Consider the following 21,681-nt stretch of genomic DNA (forward strand, 5'->3'; position numbering starts at 1 on the left):
TGTTCTAGTGAGTGAATGCTAGAATAGGAAAACAAAAAGTAAATCAGAGTTCAATAAACGAAAGCTCTACCAAACCAAAAAAGCAAGAGCATGAGGTGAAAGAGAGTGAAAGCACCTGATACGGCAGATACACAGCAGAATACTGCTAAAATGTAGTACTTACTGGATATAAAAAAAAAAAAAAAAAGGTTTAGTTTGTATTCACATAGCATTTTTTGACAAGCGGACCAACCTTATAAACAAACCCACGTGTGTCCCGTAGCTGCTCAATCACTGAATAAAAGTTACTGGCGGGATCTTTAATGAAGTTTTTTCACTTTAAGCCGACACTGTGTCAGAATCTGAGTAAAGCCTGCCACGCACATTCTGTCAGCGATTTGGCCATAGACGTTGGCATTTTTGTGCGTCAAGCAGCTGATATATGCTCTCCTCCGACAATATATCGAGGAGGCAGTGCGTCTCTTCTGTGCCCCACGTTGACCCACGGCTCATTCTTGGTATAAAGTAGAAACAAATGAATGAATGAAGCTACTGATGACCGATCATAATATTTTTTGTAACTTTTTTGTTCCTGGTATACCAGTTAGGGATCAATTGCACATTTTTTGTTTTTTTCTTGTTTTTGCGGACAAAACTGTCACTTATTTTTCCTTAGGACACGTGCGGCGAATGGATAATATTAAGTTAATTTAGCCTCACGGCATTGCCAGCCGTGAAGTTAAACGAACTTAATATTATTTTAATATTAAACATTTAAGAGTGGGTTGAATGGGGCAAATTTAATTTTTTTTTTTCATTTTGGAATTATTCTGAATTTACATAATGTAAGAAAGGACATTATTTCTGTTATCAAATGTGGGATGCCCTACACTCGTGTCAGGCTTTTGTGTGTTGTATTGGTGGTTTCAAAGGGAGGTTAGTTTTTCTGTACCGTTTTCCGATATTAATTACATTAAAAGGTACTGTTGTCCTGAAAAGATCCCCCTTGTGTGTATGGTGAATTGTTACAAACGGAAGCCCGTGTAATCCAAAAAGGTGCTCAGATGTTGCATTAGGTTCGGAAAAGGTTTGGATTGCATTCACAGGACAAACGAAGCATACCATGGTTCATTACGGACTCTGGTATGGACCAAACACATGAACCGAGTCCCAGCTGCAGAGGTGGTCTCGGATCACTTGTTTGGTCCGCACCAGAGTCCACTGATTTGTAGTCACACCTTCCCAAAAAGTCTGGACCAGAGAAAAGGTCCATTTCAAGCGGACTAAACGAGCCTGGTGTAAATACGCCCTGACACTGAATTACTGTCCTCACAATGTGCATATAAAACTGTAGTGACTTTTTTATTCTTTTGACAAGGACAATAAAGAAGACTGTTCTCTTACTAACCTTTACTATTAACAGTTTTTGTTGTCACAGTGAACTAAACTTGAGTTGGTGACTCATCGTTCATTCATGTGATAATATAGATGAGGCACCTTTTTGTTCCATTGCTCTCGTTATAATACTTGTATTTAAACCAGTTGCCTCCAGGTGATCTCATTCAAGTTATTATTTCAAATCCATTACCTCAACTATTGCTTTGAGTTGACTAATGTTTTAATGAAGTGTATTTACAATATTTTTGTGGTTTAAAGACGTTTAATGAAGCGACTCAGTTTGATGTGAAGAGCTCTTCAATCCCTCTGGGGTCGACAGCAAATGTGCACCACAAGAACAGAGTGGAGAGATGTTTATACAGTAAAACACTGGAATAAAACCAGTCGGGCTCACACACACACTCAACATTTAAATGAACAGAACAACTAACAGACGATGACTTCATACAGTGACAATTAACAAAATGAATGAGAGGAAATTAACTTCACTTTAACAAACAATTGCTAAATTGAGCAAATTTTAAGAACCAATACCAGAGCAATTACAGTTATTTTCAATCATCATTAAAAGTTTGAATTCAATGATGAGTTCTCCATGGGAGAAGAAGAGCTTACTGTCTGTGCTCAATAACACAGACGGTAAGGCGGTAGACTAGAACTAGAAATAGAACTTCCCTTTGTTTTATTTCGTCTCATTCAGTCCTTGACTGCACTTCCTGAGTTCTGCTGCTCTGGGCTTTAAATCACAAAAGTTAGTAACATCTTCAGCATCTGGTAGTTCAGCAATGAACAAGACATTCTGATAAACAAAAGCATTTCATGTATACAAACTCACCACCACACCTCCCTGTAACTTAAGAGTCCAAACAAACAACTATAGCCACTAGGGACGTAAGGATACACTCAACACACGATTCAATACCATTTCCATTACTGGGTTAACAACACAATTATCTTGAAATTTTGTGGACAACCTATAACTGAAAAAGATTTATTTAATCGTTTCTCAGACCAGAAAAACACATTTTACTATTTATTATATATGTTCTTTGTGTAGGTCATCACCTTCTTGCATATTTTTGCATATTTGCATGCTGTTGTTGACTTGTCTGTGATCTTCTCACCCTTTCAATTTTTGAACAAAGGGAAGCCAAAAATGCTGCCACACCTCCAATTTAAAACCGGTCTGAGCATCCTCGATTTCAAAATGATTTGCGATAATGGCATGTCTCACATCCCACCTGAACACCTGACAGTGACATACGATGTCAAACACGTAGTGACGTATGACGTCGATCAAGTGAACTCAAAACTAGATTACACTCCCCGCTGTTTAAAAAGGGAATCGCGATTCATTTTTCATCTCAAGCTAAACTGAATCCTCACACATTTGTGTCGATTTTTAACTGTCTGGCGATGCATTGTTACATCCCTGATAGCAACAGTCGTGTCTCATACAAAATGCCTTCTAAAAACTCAGGGAAAATACTAAATATTCGCTGCTCAAACAGATTTTGAGTCTTAAAGATCTGCTGTTGTCTTAAAATGACTTGACTACTAAAATAAAAGTTCAACGTGAACAAGTTCAATCACACAAATCTCTGAGCCTGGAAGAAGTACCGTGGCTCTTCAGCTGACACTGGTTTAATAAATGTAAGCACGTGGAGAAACAACAGAGAAGTATGGAAAGTACCTAGAGGTCAATACAAAACCATTTAACCTTAAACAGAATCAAAGCTCTGTGTGGCAAACAGCAGCTGTGGCTGTGTGGGATTAGCCCTGCAGCAGGAGGTCAGGAAATGTGGTTTCTATAGCTGTAATTCAGTCATTTCTCCCGTTAGACTAGTTATTTGTGATTATTACTGGTTGCACGTCCTTGTAGGCAAAAGGACAAACAAGCTCCTGCTTTACCCCCAGCTCTCTACTGTCACTTTAACCAGTGCACAGCTCATCATGCCACTTTCCACCAATGTGTTATAAAGTGAAAAGCACACACACTCTGGGTTGCAAAAACACCCAGTAACTCAGTAACTGCAAAACAAATTATAGTTGTGACTACAAGAATAATTTGACATGATACTCTACCATTAGGAGAAAAACACTTTTACACTAGGGGGGTCTTTAAGGAGATGGCTATTTGGGGACTTGATGTATTTAAATTGTTCAATCTATTTGCTCTATTTTTAAAGCACACATGAAAGCAATGTTACAGCTAAAAAGAAGATTAAGTCAGTCAAAGAGTGCAGTTACTATTAAGATGATAACAGTGATTTCCATGTAACCAAATTAATATTTAGGCTGGGCAGCTGCAGCGCAAATTTGTAATCTGGTGCCCTAAATGTTCTGGGCAATTAAAGTTTCAAGTAATTAAAACTTTAATTGCCCTCACTGTTAATCACATGCATATACCGAGCGCCAGGCAATCAAAGACTGTTCTAAGTGGTATAAAAATAAACTGAGTTTGCTAAGTGAGCGATGAAAGCTGTTCAAATAGAGGCATAGTGGGGGCTGCACTGAAGTTGAGTTCTTTAATATGACTACCAATCCAAACTATGGCGTTTAGAACAACAGCAAAAAGAAAGAGAGGGGAACTTAAAAAAGCTCCAACCTTTCACATTAGATGAATAGTTTTTGTGTAATAAAGCTATTCTCATCAAGGGTGATGTAAACACAAAATTGGACAAAATTGCAAAATATTGCAATTACACAAACATGTAATTTCACTTAGAATAATCTGATCTGAGCTCAAATTTAGGAAACACAACCATAAACCGCAGGTGCTAAATGTAGCAAATGTTAATTTGCATTCTGAAGAGGTAAAACAAAGAAAAGCAAAACACGTTTAGTTGGCTGAACTTCACAGATATATGCTAATGAAACAAATTGCTACCCTTGTCGGTGCCAGGAATTGTCAGATTTTTCTAAGTGGATTTTTGTACGAATCCACTGAAACGAAAGACTGCCTGGAAGGAAAGAAATCAATCTAAAAACTGATGGAATGACTGAAGCATGGCCTGCAAGCAGCAGCTAATGCCCTGCAGAAAGCTGACTCACAGTCTGAAAGCAGGAGGTGGAAAGGGGGACTTGCAGCCCTAATACATCTGTTAGATGTGACACAGGTCAAAAGCTGGAGAAACGTTATTATATACTATATCTATAAAATGGTGTCAGTGTGAATTCCCCTGAAACAACGCATTTAGAGTTTGATGTGTTCAACAGAATGTTGTAATAAACCAATTTCAGTAAGGCAAAGCTTACAGATTGCTACAGCCAACCTGCCTGCGTGTAGTTTGTCCTGTAATTCTTTTCGACGTTTTAACTGTCACGATGTAATTTAAGTCTCAAAGCTCTGAATAAAGATTGATGCAACAGTCACTCTCTTTCACGGTCATACACAAGAGCATCTTTGTGTTTTTGTGAGGGCACTGGCTTTTCTCTTTTCCAAACTAAAAGCCAGGTTATGGTCTTTTACATCCTGGACACAAATCCTGACCCACTGACTCACTCTCAACATTAGTCCCCTCAAACTGAATGGTTTCTATGACGATGCAGACATCCTTTCATCCATAAAAAGGTACTGGAGTCCCCTGATTTAAGGCTGCTGAACCATTAGTAATACTAGTACATGCACACATGCCCTCTGTGTTGCATTTAATCTAACACAAGATGTGTGATGTGTGACGTGTTCTGCGTGGTAAGTTTCTGACCAAAGTGCAAACAGGCTATGGTACGTGTTTCATCAGCAACATGACGAGAGTGGTTTATTAGGTTATGGTTGTATTTTAGTACTTCTACCAGTAATAACAGCATTATGAATCAGACGTCTGGTGAAACAGTCAAATGACTAGAATGCTTGAAGATAGACCCATATGGGTTTGAAAAAGTGACATATCATCCTGATGATTATCATCAGTCTAATTATTAAGAGATTTCTTAATCACGTCTTTTTGGCCCCAACCACCTTTTTTTTTTTTTACATCACTAGGAGTAAACACTGAGTGCGGTCCAATCAACACAATCCTTCAAGACGACAAATCACTCAGAATCAGTGAGTCACTTAGAAAGGGTAGTTTCTTTCAAAACGTATTTGGGTTTCATTTTAATTATCTGTTAATTAGGGACAGCGGATTTGACTTGCCCCCAGTGAAGTTTAACATTTAAAAGGCGAAAGTGACTCAGCAAATACAAACAGCAGAGGACAGAGAACAGCTGAGAAGCAAAATTGCAGTCCTAGTTTCCAAAGAGCAAGGGGCAAGAGTGCAAAACAAAAACAAACAAAAAAAGAGCAAACTGATTCCATGCAAGCATCTTCTTGCTAGTTTTCCTGTTTGTTGTCTGCAGTCACAGTTGTTTTTGTATAACAGGCAGTAAAATAACGTTTAAAATTAAGATAAAGGAAAGAAGGCAGAGGTTGAAAAAAGGTTGAAACGGATTTCTGTGTCAAATACTCTCCACATGTCTAGTTTTTCCAGGTTAATCATGTCTAAACTGGTGGATTTCTGTTTCTAGAAAACTTATCGAGATCAGGCAGATCTCAATAAGCCTGAGCTTGTGTTGAACTGTTTTATTTGTTTTGATTTTTTTTGATATTCCTGTTAGAATTTGCAGTTTCACTGACAAAACTAAAAATAATACGTATACAACAGTGTTGTGAAAATGACAACAATCATCTGTACAAAAGAAGCTTAAAGAGCCCAGTGGCTTAATATGTGTATTAAGTGCATTATGTGTAGGACAAGACAATGAGGACTTGCGTTTGAGTTCTGACCTTCAGCTGTCTGGCAGACTCCACGTGGTTGTCGTAGATGAGGACGTTGGCTACGAGGTTCTCTTTCTCTTTTGATAAGGTAGATGGGCCCTCTATGACATTCGGCTCAACAATTACTTTCAGCAAACGGTGTGGACACTTTGTCCCATCCCACACCTGAAAAAAACAAACAAAATATATATATATATATATACATATGACCTGTATGCAACATTTTCCACAGGCAGGGAAAACACAATACTGATGCTTTTCTATTCATCTATTCATGTGTTCACGTTGTTACGGAACTTGATCACAATAGAAGAAGCAACATGTTTGGAGCCCTACAAGTTCAACAACAGAGGAAAGAAAAAGGATTTTATTTATATTTTACAATAATCGATGAAAAACTGACTTAGTATTTAATGGAGAAGATGACATTTTATTTGGTTATACAACACAAAATAACTGGATCAAAATGTAACTTCAATGCAAGCAATCTTTATGATTACTCACATGCTTCATGGTCCTTTCCCATTCTTGTTGGGAATTCTAATGTATATGATGATGCATATGCATCCAGGATTAAAGAATATACCAACGAGTTGAAGATGCACAAAAATGCAGAAGGTCTTATAGCAGGGTGTACACAGGAACCTTGAAGTTCATTTCAATACCTTTTTGAGGCTTTTTCAAGACCTTCTCAATATTTTTAATATCTCACCACCACTTCGAGCTGTTACCATTTACACAGTGACACCTTTAACAGTTTTAGTTTACAATAAAGACTATAGACCACCAGCATACAAGAACATTCAAATAGGTTGGGAGAACAAATCAAAGGCAAAGTTTTAACACATGAATAAAATCTAAACTAATTCAGCGCATATACAACAGCACCAGGGCGTACACACCCATAATAGTCCAGTTCATCTTTGTTTTTTAATGAACAATTTCAGTTGTTTGTGATTATTTATGTGTCCAGAGTGCTATATCTTACACAGACAATTTCCACCACAGGACTCAAACTCTTCTAACAATTCAGAAAAATACCTTCAAAATGTAAGACCTCATAAAGTCGTGAGATAGAGATGTCATAGGTAATGGATTACTGGACAATAGCAAGTATTGGACACGGTAAAGAGAACTGTGAAAATTCCTATATTTCTACACTAACATCTGGCCATGACCTTTGACCAGAATCCGATACAACACACAAGACGGTTCAGACTTCTGCTATAAATCCAAGTTTTTTTCTGGTAATTTTTGCAAAGTATAGTCATCAAATAGCTTGTGATGTCAAAATATCCCGTCCTGGTTGTATGTATGGTTGGATTACAACAGGCTCAGAGAAGAACCTGTTGTTGACTGTGGTGCTCCAGGGTGAACACAGAAGGATATTCTGCTGAAAGAAACCTCACACACACAGTGTGAATCTCAGTCTCAGATGAACAATTAATTATGTTTAGTCTGTGATGTGGAATGCATTAAAAGTGAATACCGTAGTCAACATATCCATAAAACATAAATCTTAGAACCACAGTTTAATTCCTTGTTGCATCACCTAATAACGCTGCTGAACATCATGCAAAATATAAAGACGGTTTATATTTCCAATTTTTGTCGTTGTGGCTGTATGTCATGTTTAGTTTAAATCACTGACATCACTGTATGCCAGCAAAGCACTGTATGCTAATAACCACAAAAAGACAAATTTAAGAAAATGGGCAAAGTTGTTCAAACACTGAGATACAGATGCACACTGGTCCTGGCCACATTCACAGACCACCTACTCAGCTGACATCCTCTTTTATAAGAGTTCTGCCTCATGCATTCATACACATGAGTGCATGCTCATGAGTATGTAATTCCATCATGGTAAACGCACCTGTGGTTAACTAGCGCTGTGCTCATGTTGATGTAAGCACAGCAGCCACGGGGAGTCGAGTTAGTGTTTTCCCATAATGAACAGGGGCTTTATTTACCAGATTTCCAGTTTCTTTCACAGCTGCAGTGCAACAGTGACATTACTGTGTGTCAGGGTGGAGAAACGTAAACAATTAACTTACAGCATGTGCTTTTTGTGAAAGACCTCGTTATGATCCACATTCTACACAAGCACAAACTACAAACTATAGGAGTTTGGTAGTTGTTTACACTATGATCAGCTGGGTCTGAAATGACGTAGGACACATGCTATTTGCAGTGTTCCCCCTAATGGTCTGTCTCTACATGGTTGCGTTTACAATTCTCCTTGTGCTCTCTGTGCTCAGAGTTCAGCCCTGATGCGCGCTCACATGGTGAAGCTGGCAACACCCACTCTCCTGCAACAAGCAGCCTGTGTGCCTCTCCAGAGAAAGCAAATCAAATACACTGCAGTGAGAAAAGCTGCACACTTTGTGGATAATTGCCATAAAAAAAAAAAATGTTACAATATAACGATTTAGCTCCACTTCATTGGCTCCTTTTAAAAACTTAAATTGAATTTAAAATAAAAAAATACTTCTGCCATTAAAAGAACTATGATTCCTTTAAGTGTTTGTGTCAGTGTGTGTATTTTCCTGTTTAGTGTGATGCTGTTTCATGTTGAAGATGAGCGTTTTAAAAACCAGACTTGTTGACCTCTGGGTTATACACATCATTAGAAAATGAACCCATCAGTTACGACAGCTACATTTGTACTTCTCCTCGGGTTGCTTACCCTTAGCAGGGTACAAGTGGTGTCGATGGGAGCTTTGGCCAGCAGTTGGCAGGTCAGGTTGAAGTAAGCCTTAGGCTGGACATCAGACAGGGGGGTCGCGGTGGGAACTGGGGGGATGACAGCCTGGGCGGCTGCCCAGGATCGCAGCTCCTCCACTCTCCGCTGGTCCTCCTGGTCGAAATGAAAAGATCGACTGGATGTCTGTGGCTCCACAGCTCCACCCACCGCACCATCAAATGTCACCGCAGAGAACCCAAAAGTGTTGACCAGTGTGATGGAGTTGTTGAACACCTGAGCCTGTGAAGATATATGTGGGAATCATCAATCTCAAAGGTCAGTCCATCTCTGTTAGACTTGGATAGTCCTACTGTTTTAGTAAAAAGGCTGTTTGTAAGGCTGGACCTTGACTCTGTGCATTCTGACAATGTCTCCGATTTTAAAGACTTTGGGATGGTCTGTCAGCTTCTCACAGAAGATGGTGCAGCCTATCTTCTGGTCAGACTGATCAGTGATCTTCAAGCTGGAGCATAAATCTGTGAAAAGAAAAACCCTGTTGTAAGAAACACATCTCAAGACTACCATAAAAGCTAAAGGCTCAAAGGTGTTCAGCATTTTTATGGACAGAGTTAAACGAAAGGAATACAACGAGCGAGGCATATGGAATTATTATTTAGTTATGCACAATGAATACTCGATGTTATAAAAAAGTTAATAACAAAATGATGATCGAAATGCAACACAGTTGTAGTTTGAAGAAAGAAGAGAAAAAAAATAAAGAGTCTTTTGAGGTTTTGAAATAACTTATCAAGGCTCTTCCATAATGATTGAGCTGAACACGCCATCCATCCCATTTTTTATATCATTAAATGTTGTAAAAGTTATTTCAAGATGACACTTGTCCCATAAACAAAGATCCTGTGAGTATTCAGGTCGGTTTAATGGTCTGCTATCAAGGTGACCCAGATTCACAGCTGATGCATGTGCAGTTGACTGCGATGGCCGTTCCATATGGGCTCAAATGAGAGAGCCTATGAGATTCACAGCTTGTGACGTGATGTTCACAAATTATTCAGAAATGTGTGTGTGTAAATAAACCCTTCTAAACCCATAGTTTTATACATTTCTAGAAAAAAAAAATCTGTATTCACAAAGATTTTTGTCTGAACATAGAAAGTATTCCAGGGTAAGAAGTTAGAAGAACAAATTCTGACTCTGTCTCAACGCCTGACTCATAGCTGACCGGCTACTGACAAATACTTTCATTATAGAATATTTCCATGCAATGATTTATGCAATTAAAAGACCCAGCTGATCTAACTCAAACAATACAAGAAATCCAGTTAATGCTGTGTGATAAATAAAAGCATCACATCCTCAGTTTGGAGAGGAATTAAAATGGCAAAGTTTGTATAGTTGCTTAAATATAACAATTACTTAATTACCCAGCTAATTACAGCTTAATTTCCTGTTGATTGAGTGACTAATCAACTGCAACATTAATTGAGTCTGCCATTATCTCTGTGCTGGACTGGATCTCTGGAATTTTGCTGTTTATTTAAATGTGTGTCTTTCTTCAGTGTCTGATCAGATGGATTTTTCCAATATCTGTGCTCAATTTAATGGACGCCTCAGGGCGTAAAAAGATAATGACAAAGTCTGGAGTGTTTCCAGCTGAGATGCTTCTTTTTGCTCATCTCAAAACACACAAACACACCATCCCGCACCATCCTGTGCTGTTTATTTATTACTTATTACAGATTCCATTGCTCATCTTTTGTAATTCTAAGGTTGTCCTCTCAGGGCTGAACTCAAGTCTAACGTTTTCTCTCTTACATGCTGAAATGGCCAATAGTGTGTTAACTGAGTGATAAAATAAACTGATTTTAGCGGACTCGATGTATACAATTCCCAATATGATGATGTGGTGTGTTAAAGCTTTTAAAACAAAATGATGACAGAAAATGACATCTGGTCAAGCCCCAAACTTTCATTATTACTCTGGAAACATGTTTTTCCATTCAGCTCCCATGCACATCTCTCAACACGTCCCTGAGTTACAGCAATAATCAGTGACATTTCTCTCACTCTGCACTGATTGAGCTTTTATAGCTTCAGCAACGATTTTCTCCTCGTGCTTTGTGTGTCTGTCAGCTCATTTCTGCTTCAGATGATCCAGTGTTCTTTATGTTTCTGACCTTGTTTGTCAATAGCTACCACACTTTCTAACACCTTAGGACACATTTCTAAAAAAAATAGCTGTATTTTAACGTCTTTCTCAGTGGAGCAGAAAAAGCAAATGTTCTTCTTACAATTTCACTCTGGCTTTCGAACAGTAACTGCTTTCTAGCTCCTTAGGACGGAGCTGTTACACTTACAACCCCAACAAACAAAATGTTATGATTATAACGTCTGTACGCTCTGTACTATTGCATGGCCTGTGAATGTGGACACCGCTATTAAGGCCTTAGGGCAAATGACTGTGATTATGTATATGGCCCCTTCTGCACATATATGGTTAGTTCCTTCAAGCAAGGATAGCCAGCACTCAAAGCCAGTATTCATTATAAATAAAAAAACAAATCTAGTAGTAAAACCCAGGTAGCAGTCACAACAGTATTTTCCCTTTCAGTCAATATTCTCAGTACACATGTCGTATATCATACCATACTATTTATATAGCACATTGAAAAAACAACAGAGCTGAGACCAAAGTGCTTTACAAGTACAAAATATATAACAACTCACAATCACAACTCATGAAATTAGAAATATATGCAGTGTCACATGAAGAACACTGCTCACTCAGGCCGTGCCTGAAAAAGCCAAAGAATAAAGATGTGTCATGTGATTTAAACATCTGCAGAGTGGGGGCTTGCCCAACATGCAAAGGAAACTTTGTATGGGTCAAACCTCCAGTACATCAGCCATCTAGTGGAACAACAAAAGGTAAAACCAAACTAAAGCTTGTGGTGATGACCAAGTGGCTGCATTCATTTAATCAAAGCCCATGATGCTGCCATGCCGTTGCTAACATGTGCTCTCACAGGCAACGAAAGAAAGCTGCAATAACAGAAATGGGAGCACATTTCATCTCATATGTACTTACGCTTTGGATCATTTCACCAGCAACTAAATTTTTCTCTTGGAAATTTCCAACATGACAAGGGTAGATGGGATTCATTGCATGTTGAAGTTAGCTCAGAGACAACGTCTATAAACATGGACACACACTTGGCTCAGGGGGAGGGAAACAATCAAACGAATGAGTTGCCCTGGCAAACTGGTGCAATGGTACACTGACCAACTAAAAGGCCTCCTAGTTTTTGTCCGATAAACCTAAACCTAAACGTAACCCAATGATAAACCTAACCTAACCTAACCTAACCCAACGATAAACCTAACCTAACCTAACCTAACCCAACGATAAACCTAACCTAACCTAACCTAACCCAACGATAAACCTAACCTAACCTAACCTAAATATCATTGTCATTATCATGAGGAGCGTGCTCAAGCCACGGCTGCCTAGTGTATCTCAGAAAAGCTTCCCCTCAAACTTGGCTGATTACTTTGCCACTTGATCTATTCAGTGTTTCCCATTAAATGTAAATACTATGGCGGCCCCTCAGAATCTAATTTGGTCTGTCATGGTTACATAATGAATCAGAAATATTTTTCCATGTCTCTCCCTGTCCTCTCCTTAGCTGCCTCCCTTCAGACCCTCCCCATCCCTCCACACAAACAATCTGCTCTGTTGATTTTAACCTGATGGAAAAATTAAGATCCTGTGTTTTTTTTTTTTGTTTTTTTTTTTAACCATGGAGATTTACAATCATTTCAAGGAGGAGGAAACAACTCCAGATTTAACATGAACTAGCCTAACTTTATAAGAGATAGTTAGGACAGTTAAACTGATAATTCCAGTTTGCTACAAATTATTTTTGTTTGTTGATACTTTATTGAATCTGACATAAAATTGTCCACAAAATGCCACGTGTCAACACCATTATGTACCACCGTTATGTAATGTTGTCACTGATGGGTCATAACCAATACAACAGCATGTCATGTCATGGCATGTCATGAAAGGAACAGCAAGGGTGTCTCACTTTGTTAAACGCCTGCTGCCTTGACTGCCCTTAACGTATTCCATATGAGATGGACACAAAAGTGAGAAGAGGAAGCTCAGAATGAAATCAAGCACATAGAAACTTAGAAACCCAGAGTGGTGTCTGTGATTTGCATGAGAAACTAACTAAACTGGTATGACTGACCTGTGCCACGGGTCTTGAATGGTGGCTTGAAGAACACCACCACACCATAGACATTGACAACAGATCCAGCCTTAAGTTTGTCCAGCTGGACATATGTGTATTTTGGTGCCTTGGTTGTCGTGGAAACCTGTAAAAGAAAGGAAAACTGAATTAAAAAGAAATATAAGCAAAACAGGTTGACATAGCATCTTAAATGCCAATATTACTATACAAATGTTACCTTTAATCCCAGTACATTATTTCATTTTTGAGTAAATGCTACTTTTCTAAGTATTTTATTCAGACTAAATACAATACTATAAACAAAGCTCTCAACTTGTACCTGTAGAAAATTAAGGAGGAGTTCCCACTGCAATGCTCAGCATTTTTGTAATGTATGACTAGTTCGGCATGATAATTTTTGCAAAATCTTGACAATGAATTACGATGAATCATATTTTGGTTTGTTTTGTTCATCAGTGCAGTAAACAATTTGTAAAAAAAAATTGTGATCTCAATTCTAAGCAAAAAAAAAAAAAAAACGTGATTCACATTTTTTCCAGAATCGTGCAGCCCTAGTGTCCAACTTCATCATTAATAAAGACCAGAAGTTGTCACACATTCACAGAGGCCATGATGTGACCTTGTCCTTGTTTTAACGATGAGCTGGAGTGGTTGGGATCACAGGTACTCAAGGATCATTTTGGTGTTGTTTTTCTGATCAAGCCTTTGGATTCTTAATGCTGTGACAGATTTTCATGATCTAAAATTGTAAAAACACTATTTTGTCAAAATGTTTTATTATTGTTTCTGATTTGCAGCAGCTATTTCTGTAGCATTGCTTCACACATATTCACGCTAGCTAAGTGGTCTTGTTTGAAAAATGCAATAGGTCACCAAGTTATGTCACTCAGTCGGCCAAAAATACACAGAATTTCTTCTCATAGTTTTACGACTTTCTTTAAAACATTTCAGGTACAATTTTACTCATACAGACCCCAGGCCTGTGCTCTAATAATTGCTCTGGAGTTTGACCAATGAAATATCAATGTTTGAAGCAATGGTCCAGCACTGCAACGATACTTCAGGATCTCCCACTGTCAGGCTTGCAGGAAAGGGACCAAAAAAGTGTGGAAATTCTTTAAACGGGGCCCAAGGTGCACAATAAAAGGGAAACCTACCACAACAGCATAAACACTATGCACTGTGTATTTGGACTTCATATGTACAGTACATAACAAAGGCTCATCTCCAGTTACTATCTACACTAGCCATTGAAGGTAAAAAAATAAACATCTTTCTTAATTAGTTTTACACTGCATAAATCCTCCTCAGTAGGCCACTGCCATCTCAGCTTAATGTCCCGTGTTCCACCACTGCCTTTGTTAGCAATTGTGTACATAATTATTTTATGATAAATAGTATTATTGGTTGGGGGGGGGGGGGGGGTAGTATCATTACGTAGGTCATTTGTTAAAAAAAGAAAGAAAAAAGAATAACATAAGACACAAAAAGCAGTTTTTATAGACTTAATAACACCAGTGTCAAATCATCAAATCACCACCAATCGGGCAGTGACACCTTTAGAGACCCTCAAACCCTTCTTGCGAAGTTGACTCTAGGTCAGGCAGCAGATGACAAGAAACAACCTGACACATACAAGAACCCCATAAGACACTCAAGCAGCCTCTTCAGCTAACCAGGCCTCTGACCTCAGAGGACAGTGTGGAGCTCCTCTTAGCCGGCAGTGATCTCGGGTCAGGAGGAGGTGGCGGTCGAGAAACCTGAAGGATGACAGGAGACAGAGATGAGGTGTTACAGTTGTTTCACTGTAGTGGATAGACAGAGGGGGTAGTAAAAATAGTGAAACTGAGAGCACTTTCCCTTAGTTTCAGTGCAGTTCAACAGTCAAGAGTTTTATTGATATAGCCCAATACCACAAAAGTCCCTGAAATGTCTTTATCAGCACATAATATGTTTCACAGTCAATCTGCATAAGTACAACTGCAAGCAAACAGAATGTGTTGGTGACTCAGAGCACACCTGCAGTAGAAGTGGAATATAAATGAGATATAAATGAGAGCATGGTGATTAATAAATTCACTCTTTGCCACATCAGTGGTCTCTTCGCTCTGAAACGGCTGTGCAAATGACGACAACAGCTAAACAAATGGAGAGAGGCTTCTGAGGAAAATGTATTTTCTGATTGTTTATCAGTAGACAGAGCTGTATTTCCATCATTCGCTTTTAAATACTATTGTGTGTTTTTTTTCTACTCCAAACATATGTCCAAGCGTTTCCCCCTCCTCAGGAGTGGTTTAACATGCTACATTTCCTCTGAGACACTAGAAATCCTTCTGTACACAGACCTTTTGTTGACTCTTTCAGTATCTGAGTTTATTTTCTATCTGATCATTTGCTGGATATGGCTGATCCAGTTTCAGAGCTCCTTGTCACTTTAAAACCCTTCAGTTTAGGTTGGAGAAAATGCAGAAATCTTGGAAACACCACACACATCTTCTGGGACTGTCCAGTAGCAGAAGGATTCTGGGAAAATGTTAAAAAGGAAATTGATGCTAATTTGGAGATAGATGTTACTCTAGAACCATTGTCATTTTTGTTGGGAGCCGGACCCAGAGACCTATATAATGCAGATCAATGATATATACTGAGGATTCTCTTATTAGTAGCAAAGAAAATGATTACAGTAAACTGGAGAGACGGAAAACCATCAACCATAGGTCAGGGGATTCAGAGACTGAAAAATGATGGATGTTTATGTATGGATGTGTGTGGGTTTGATTACCTATTTTTATTTATTTCTTTACTCATTTCTTATTTATTTATTCTCTTTTTTTGGTAACGTATACTACTACATGGCCTGTCATTCATTTAGTCATATGTCAGGAAATGTTCTGTGTAATGTTATGTAAATTGCTTAAATAAAAAGTTTAAAAAAAATCAGTTTATAAATAAAACAATGAGGAGGAAGCCAATTTGCTCAGAATAGTCTCACTTCTGACTATTTGTCTTGGTTCTAATGACATGTTTCTCACAATGCTACTTACTTGAGCAATATTCTGGTGGAAATTCAGAACAGGAAAGCAACAACTTCCACATGATTTACTGAACAAGCCTCTGATGAACAGATCTGCCCCTAACGAGCATCATCTGAATGGATGGAAATGTGCCACCTGTTATACAGAGAAGTTCACTAAAGTGAAGCGTAAGACTGAGGAGACCTCTTGCATCATTAATGTAGTGACCACTGAGCCTGCAGGTAAAACATGAGTATGATGTGAAATTCACTGGGAGGTAAACAGAGACACGTCTCCAGGTGTTGTTTTTGTCTGACAATGGCGCAGGTCGTGACACAACCCAAGATGAGTCACGTTCAATTTGTAGCTCGCACAGAAGCTCTCATGCTCTAACAGACTGGTACAGCCTGCGGACTGAATTTATGCACACAGATAATAAAACTGTCATGCATTAGTCTAGACGGAGATGATGAGCAGCAAATGTGTAGCTGTGGATCACTTCATCACAAATACGGGTGTATGCAGGATTTGGGCAACAAACTATTTTCACAACTAATGTACTCAAACATTCAATATAAATCGTTTGATCCATTTGATTTCAGACCACAAATGAACTGCACCAGACTTTGCTAAGTTTAAAAGGGCCATCAGTTCAAAGGATACAATGGCGCATTACTCAATATTCTAAAAGTCCTCACATAAATGCAGGCGTCATCTCTCGACAGTAGAAGGTTACAGGGGTGCAGCTTGTCCTTCCGAACTGTGGGAGATTTGCCCACAGTGAAGCCAGAGGCCACCACCACATCCTGCAGAAGAAAACAGAGATAAACAACAACAAGCAGAGGAAATCAGGGATTAAAACTGAAAGAGCAGAGAGAGAGATAAATATGCATCTTTCCTCCCAGAGGGAGGACAGATTGAAGCAGCAGATGTTGCATCCTGGGAGATATTAAGCAAGACGCCACACCAAGTCGCAGATGATAAGCTGGTGTGAAAAGTAGAGATTGTCTTTTGTTTGACGTGTCAGCTGCCCTCGAGACGGCTTTAACGCCTCTGCTCAGGGCTGACAAAGGGACAGCAGATAGTCTGAATAATCATGTTACAGAGACACACAGCCTGACAAGACCTCTGTGATCTATAGCTGAGCGTAGCAGCTCTGGCTGAGATGACTTCTTCTCTTCACTGAGCTTTACAGGGCTTTGAGCTCCATCAAGACATCGCTGTAGGGTAACTCAAAACACACAGAGATGCTGCTAAGGAGGATTATCCCTGATGTTTTCACCATGTTTTCCCAGGACACAAACAGATTCGGCTCTGTAAACAACATCACACACACTACTGTGTACAGATGTGACATTTTCAGAGTGGACTAAAGACGGTCACCGTGAGCTGAAGCAGCAATGGTTCACGGTTACTTAATGTTTGTTTTGTTTTTTACGGAGGTGTAGCACTAGTCTGTCACACCTGAACCTTGATCCTGAGATGCTGTGTTTGCTGAAACACCAAACACTGCACAACACCACAAACACTGCACAACACCACAAACACACCATTTCTCCACCATGAAGCACGGTGGTGGCAGCATCATCATCATCTTTTAAAAGATGAGGGGGAGATGAATGCAGAAAAATATCATCAAGTCCTGGGGGACAATCTGACTTAGTCTGCAAGAGAACTACAACTTGGGAGAAGATTTATTTTCCAGCAACACAACGTTCCAAAACATACAGCAAATACTACACAGAAAAGGTTCAAAGAGAACAAGGGGAATGTTCTGGAGAGGCCAAGTCAATTTGTGGCTGGACTTAGTAAGACCGTTCAAAACCAATTCCAGGGCAACCTGACAGAGTTTGAACTGTTTTGCAAAGAAAAATGGAGAAAAATGGCAGTGCCTACATGTGCCAGCCTCATTGAAACATAATCACACGGTTCTGTGCATTGTTTGCAGCCAACTGTGCATCTACTAAATACTGATTCAAATTCTGGTAAAAAAAAAAAGCTAAAAATGATATTGACCATAATTTCACATACACTACCAGTAAAGAGTTTGGACACACGGTCTGATTGATTTCAATCAGAAGGAGTCTAAACGTTTGACTGCTTGTGAACAACAAAATGTTGAAAGACCCAAGGGCGTGAATACTTTTTGTAGGTAAAGTACCTTGTGAACACTTCAATCAAGAATACATGAAAGAAATTACTTCAAATGCCTCTGGCCATGGCTGTTGCCAGCATGGAGACAAAATCTAAAATGTAAGACTATGGACACAATTCTGCACAATATAAAATAAATTTGAATGAATAGTGTGAAGAATAACCAGTACTCTTTTCAGAAGACCAAAGTCGTCCACTGGTGATAAAGGACTGAGCTGGTGAGAGACCAGGTCGAGCTTTGTTAATGATAGAAGGACAGTGATGGTAGGTAGTCTGTGGGGCAGTTCTAGGCCATTTGTTGTAGTCAAGAGATGGTATGGAGGAAAAGAAAATTGCAGTAGTCTGTAATTCTTTCATGATCTGACTACAGATCCCACCCTAAAGCTAGCCAGTTAGTGTCCAAACAGAAGACAAAGGACAAGGGAATTGAATATGGTTACCTCTGCTACCTTGACCATATTCCTATAAACAAACTAATTGCATGATGTGTCACAAGTTCTCCAGAATCTCAAACTTTGCTTCATCTCAACACCCAACCATAAATCAATGAGGTGATGAGCACTTGGGTCCTTTAATAGCCCCCTGACCCTGACATTTTAACCAGATATTAAAGTGACCCATGCCTTTAGGTTCACTAATGCTTAGCCCCATTTTTAGACTGGCCGGGAGAAGAGCGGCCTTTTGCAACAACAACAATGCCATAGAGAGAACCGTGACTATAACTTTGATGCTGCTGCTTTCCCCTGTCAGCTTCTATCCTTAGTGAACAGTGAACATTAAAAAGCGAGTTGTATTATTAGCTAACAGGAGAAAGTGCAGCAGGGACGCAGTGGAAGAGTGTGTAAACTCTGCCAGAGAGCAAAGACACCACCAGGGTTTGTTAACACTTGGATGACAGAGGAGAGAAAAAGAAACAGAAAATAACTCAAACTGTAAATTAGATTCAGCAGCCATAAGCCACACACCAGTCATACGAATATCATCATCATCTTTCACACTTCAGCACAACAGCATGTGATATGTGTTTTATAGACCAGGTGTGAATGAGAACTAAGATTTGGTTTGGTTTTCAGAGTAAATATCTCACACTAATACTGACAAAAATACCACAATGACAGCCGTGGTTTCTTATGTCTTTGAGTCTTCTGGTCCAAACATAGTCATGACACCTGTTTATTACCACATGTTTGATGACTAAGCGATCCTACCCCTTGATTGACATCTTGACTAAAGCTCTTGGCCAGTGCCCCAAACAGGACAACGTTGATGGACACATTCTGAGCCGAGGCATCCTGAGAGGAATCGTCTTCTGAAACACAGATGGAGAGGGTTTTAGTGAACTCTGAGGGTAAGGAGATTAAGTAATATCTGACAGAATCATTTTTATAACAATGATTTGTAAACATTCATGGATACAAATACAGCCAAGACAGTGTCTGTCTAATTTTATAACTGAGTAGCTGTCCATTAGACAATCAATTTGTATTAACTGATGATTTTGAAGGTTGCCTTTTTAATTGTGAGGCCATTTATGATGACAAACTGAATATATTTGGACTTCAGACAAATTGTTAGACAAAACTAGCATAAAAAAGTGGTTACCAAACCATACACTGTAGGTGTAGGTAGTGGCAGAAATTAGTTCTTTTAGAAAATGTAACTGACAGAGTTTTAAAAGCCATTTATACCAAAACTGTTACTTTTTCAAACATACCAAGGTCAACAAATGAAAGGCAATAGTTCTAACTTGAGATACAGCCGTGTGTTACAGTGTTTAAATGAATAAAGGAAGGAGGTCTCTGGCACAATAAGAGCCTAGGATCTTCTTCTTTAATCACACAGTTGTGAGATAAGGACGCCACAGATAAGACAACAGTGGAACACACTGGCCTCCTTCTGCAATTCAAACTACACACTTCAGAAAGCTGCACACACACACACCAATCCAAATGTCTGCCTCTTTAGTCTCCTGGTTCTTGTTTTACAGTGAGTTTAAAGTACAACATTAGCAGAAGAATTAAGTAGCTGGTTTTGGCAAACAAGCTCAGACAAAGCCCTGAACATAATCAAATCATCTAATCCTCATAGTTCTAATAACTTTACAGTCTTTCACGGGAAAAGAACCTGAAACAGTTAAGGGTGTCCTATCAGATAACGGTCCGGAGATATAAAACTGGGGTTTCTTATATTCTACAAATCTCACTCAAAAAATGCACACACTTAAGTTTTATGTTGTACAATGACTCTTTCATATTCTTGTTACTTTGTATTTTGCCAATTTAGTTTATAGCACTTGTCATTAGTAAGCAATCAAATATGAAATGCTACAAAGCAGATGAACGACATTAGAGCTCTTTAAACTTTTATTTCCCACTGTTTGAAATGGAAGCTAGAGGAAACTGTGGGAGTCCAGACAAGACAAAGCAAAAGAAAGTAGCGTAACAGTAATGGATTGTAGGTGAATTTAATACTAATTTCAAACCCCAGCAGGAAGCTTCTTTGATCAAATTCAGGTACAAGCCGACAGAAAGTTCACACATATTTTAGAGTTACCTTGAATGACAGCCTTCAGGATAAAGTCATCAGCTGCTGGTGACACCAACGGCCCCTTACGAACCACTTTCCCCTGAAAAAAGGGAAGAAAAACGACACAAAACCTGAAGACGAAGCATATTGCTCCGACTGAGGCTTTGCAGACTTTCACTGAGGGCCTGTAAACCGCTCACAACCACGTCAAAACACCAAGTAGTGTTGATAAGTGCCTCAGGGACATGAGCTGCAAGACAGGAGGCGATTATTCGGCTGCTTTAGTTTTCATAAATATATTCCTCCAGGGAATTCTTCCAATCAAGAAGAAGAAAATAGCTTCACGTAAAGAGGAAAAAAAAATCAAATGCGTGAATATGAACAGATGGCAGATGGAAGCAGGTGCCGGATAATTGAAATAGGAGAAAAATACATGCATACCACAGGTGAAGGAAAAGAGGAAAATAGTCAAACTCTACAGAGGAAACTAAACTAAATTAATTATAAAAAAAGGTTATATAGTTTTATAGCATATACAAACACACTAGCGCGCTAGGGTACAATCAAGCTCTTTAAGCTACAGACCTGGGAACACAGCAATGTAGGAGTCAAGTCTGTATGTGTCTGGAAAGTTAATCTGACAGTCTGAGGGCAGACTGAAAAAATATGCGGCATCGTCATCAAACGTCATCATTCTCATGGTGCAAAGCCTTCATAGGCGTGCAGTGAACTTACCATGATCATTTTGTCGGTGGTGTCTGTGCTGGTGCTGATGAGCGAGATGGGCACCCTTGCCAGATGTGCTGGTACCTGGGAGCTTGGCAGCACGTGGACAGGCATGATATCAAGACAACCTGAAAGATACAAATCAGAAAAATTCAATCT

The 21,681-nt window shown here is 39.1% G+C and overlaps 1 protein-coding gene across 2 annotated transcripts in view; it reads right to left on the reverse strand.

Moving 5' to 3' along the window:
• Positions 1-21,681, reverse strand: part of pot1 (protection of telomeres 1 homolog) — a 63,001-nt gene that overhangs the window by 31,192 nt on the left and 10,128 nt on the right. For both annotated transcript variants that reach the window (XM_047596817.1, XM_047596816.1), the window contains exons 2-10: positions 21,532-21,650; positions 20,824-20,896; positions 19,479-19,579; positions 16,815-16,922; positions 14,791-14,862; positions 13,100-13,226; positions 9,228-9,358; positions 8,826-9,122; positions 6,146-6,301 (exon numbers count right to left, since the gene is read on the reverse strand). In XM_047596817.1, coding sequence (XP_047452773.1) covers positions 6,146-6,301; positions 8,826-9,122; positions 9,228-9,358; positions 13,100-13,226; positions 14,791-14,862; positions 16,815-16,922; positions 19,479-19,579; positions 20,824-20,896; positions 21,532-21,636 — 1,170 coding nt within the window. In that variant the 5' untranslated portion in view covers positions 21,637-21,650. The remainder of the gene's footprint in view (positions 1-6,145; positions 6,302-8,825; positions 9,123-9,227; positions 9,359-13,099; positions 13,227-14,790; positions 14,863-16,814; positions 16,923-19,478; positions 19,580-20,823; positions 20,897-21,531; positions 21,651-21,681) is intronic.

This window comes from Mugil cephalus, chromosome 10 (genome assembly GCF_022458985.1).
Source record: "Mugil cephalus isolate CIBA_MC_2020 chromosome 10, CIBA_Mcephalus_1.1, whole genome shotgun sequence".
NCBI lineage: Eukaryota > Metazoa > Chordata > Actinopteri > Mugiliformes > Mugilidae > Mugil > Mugil cephalus.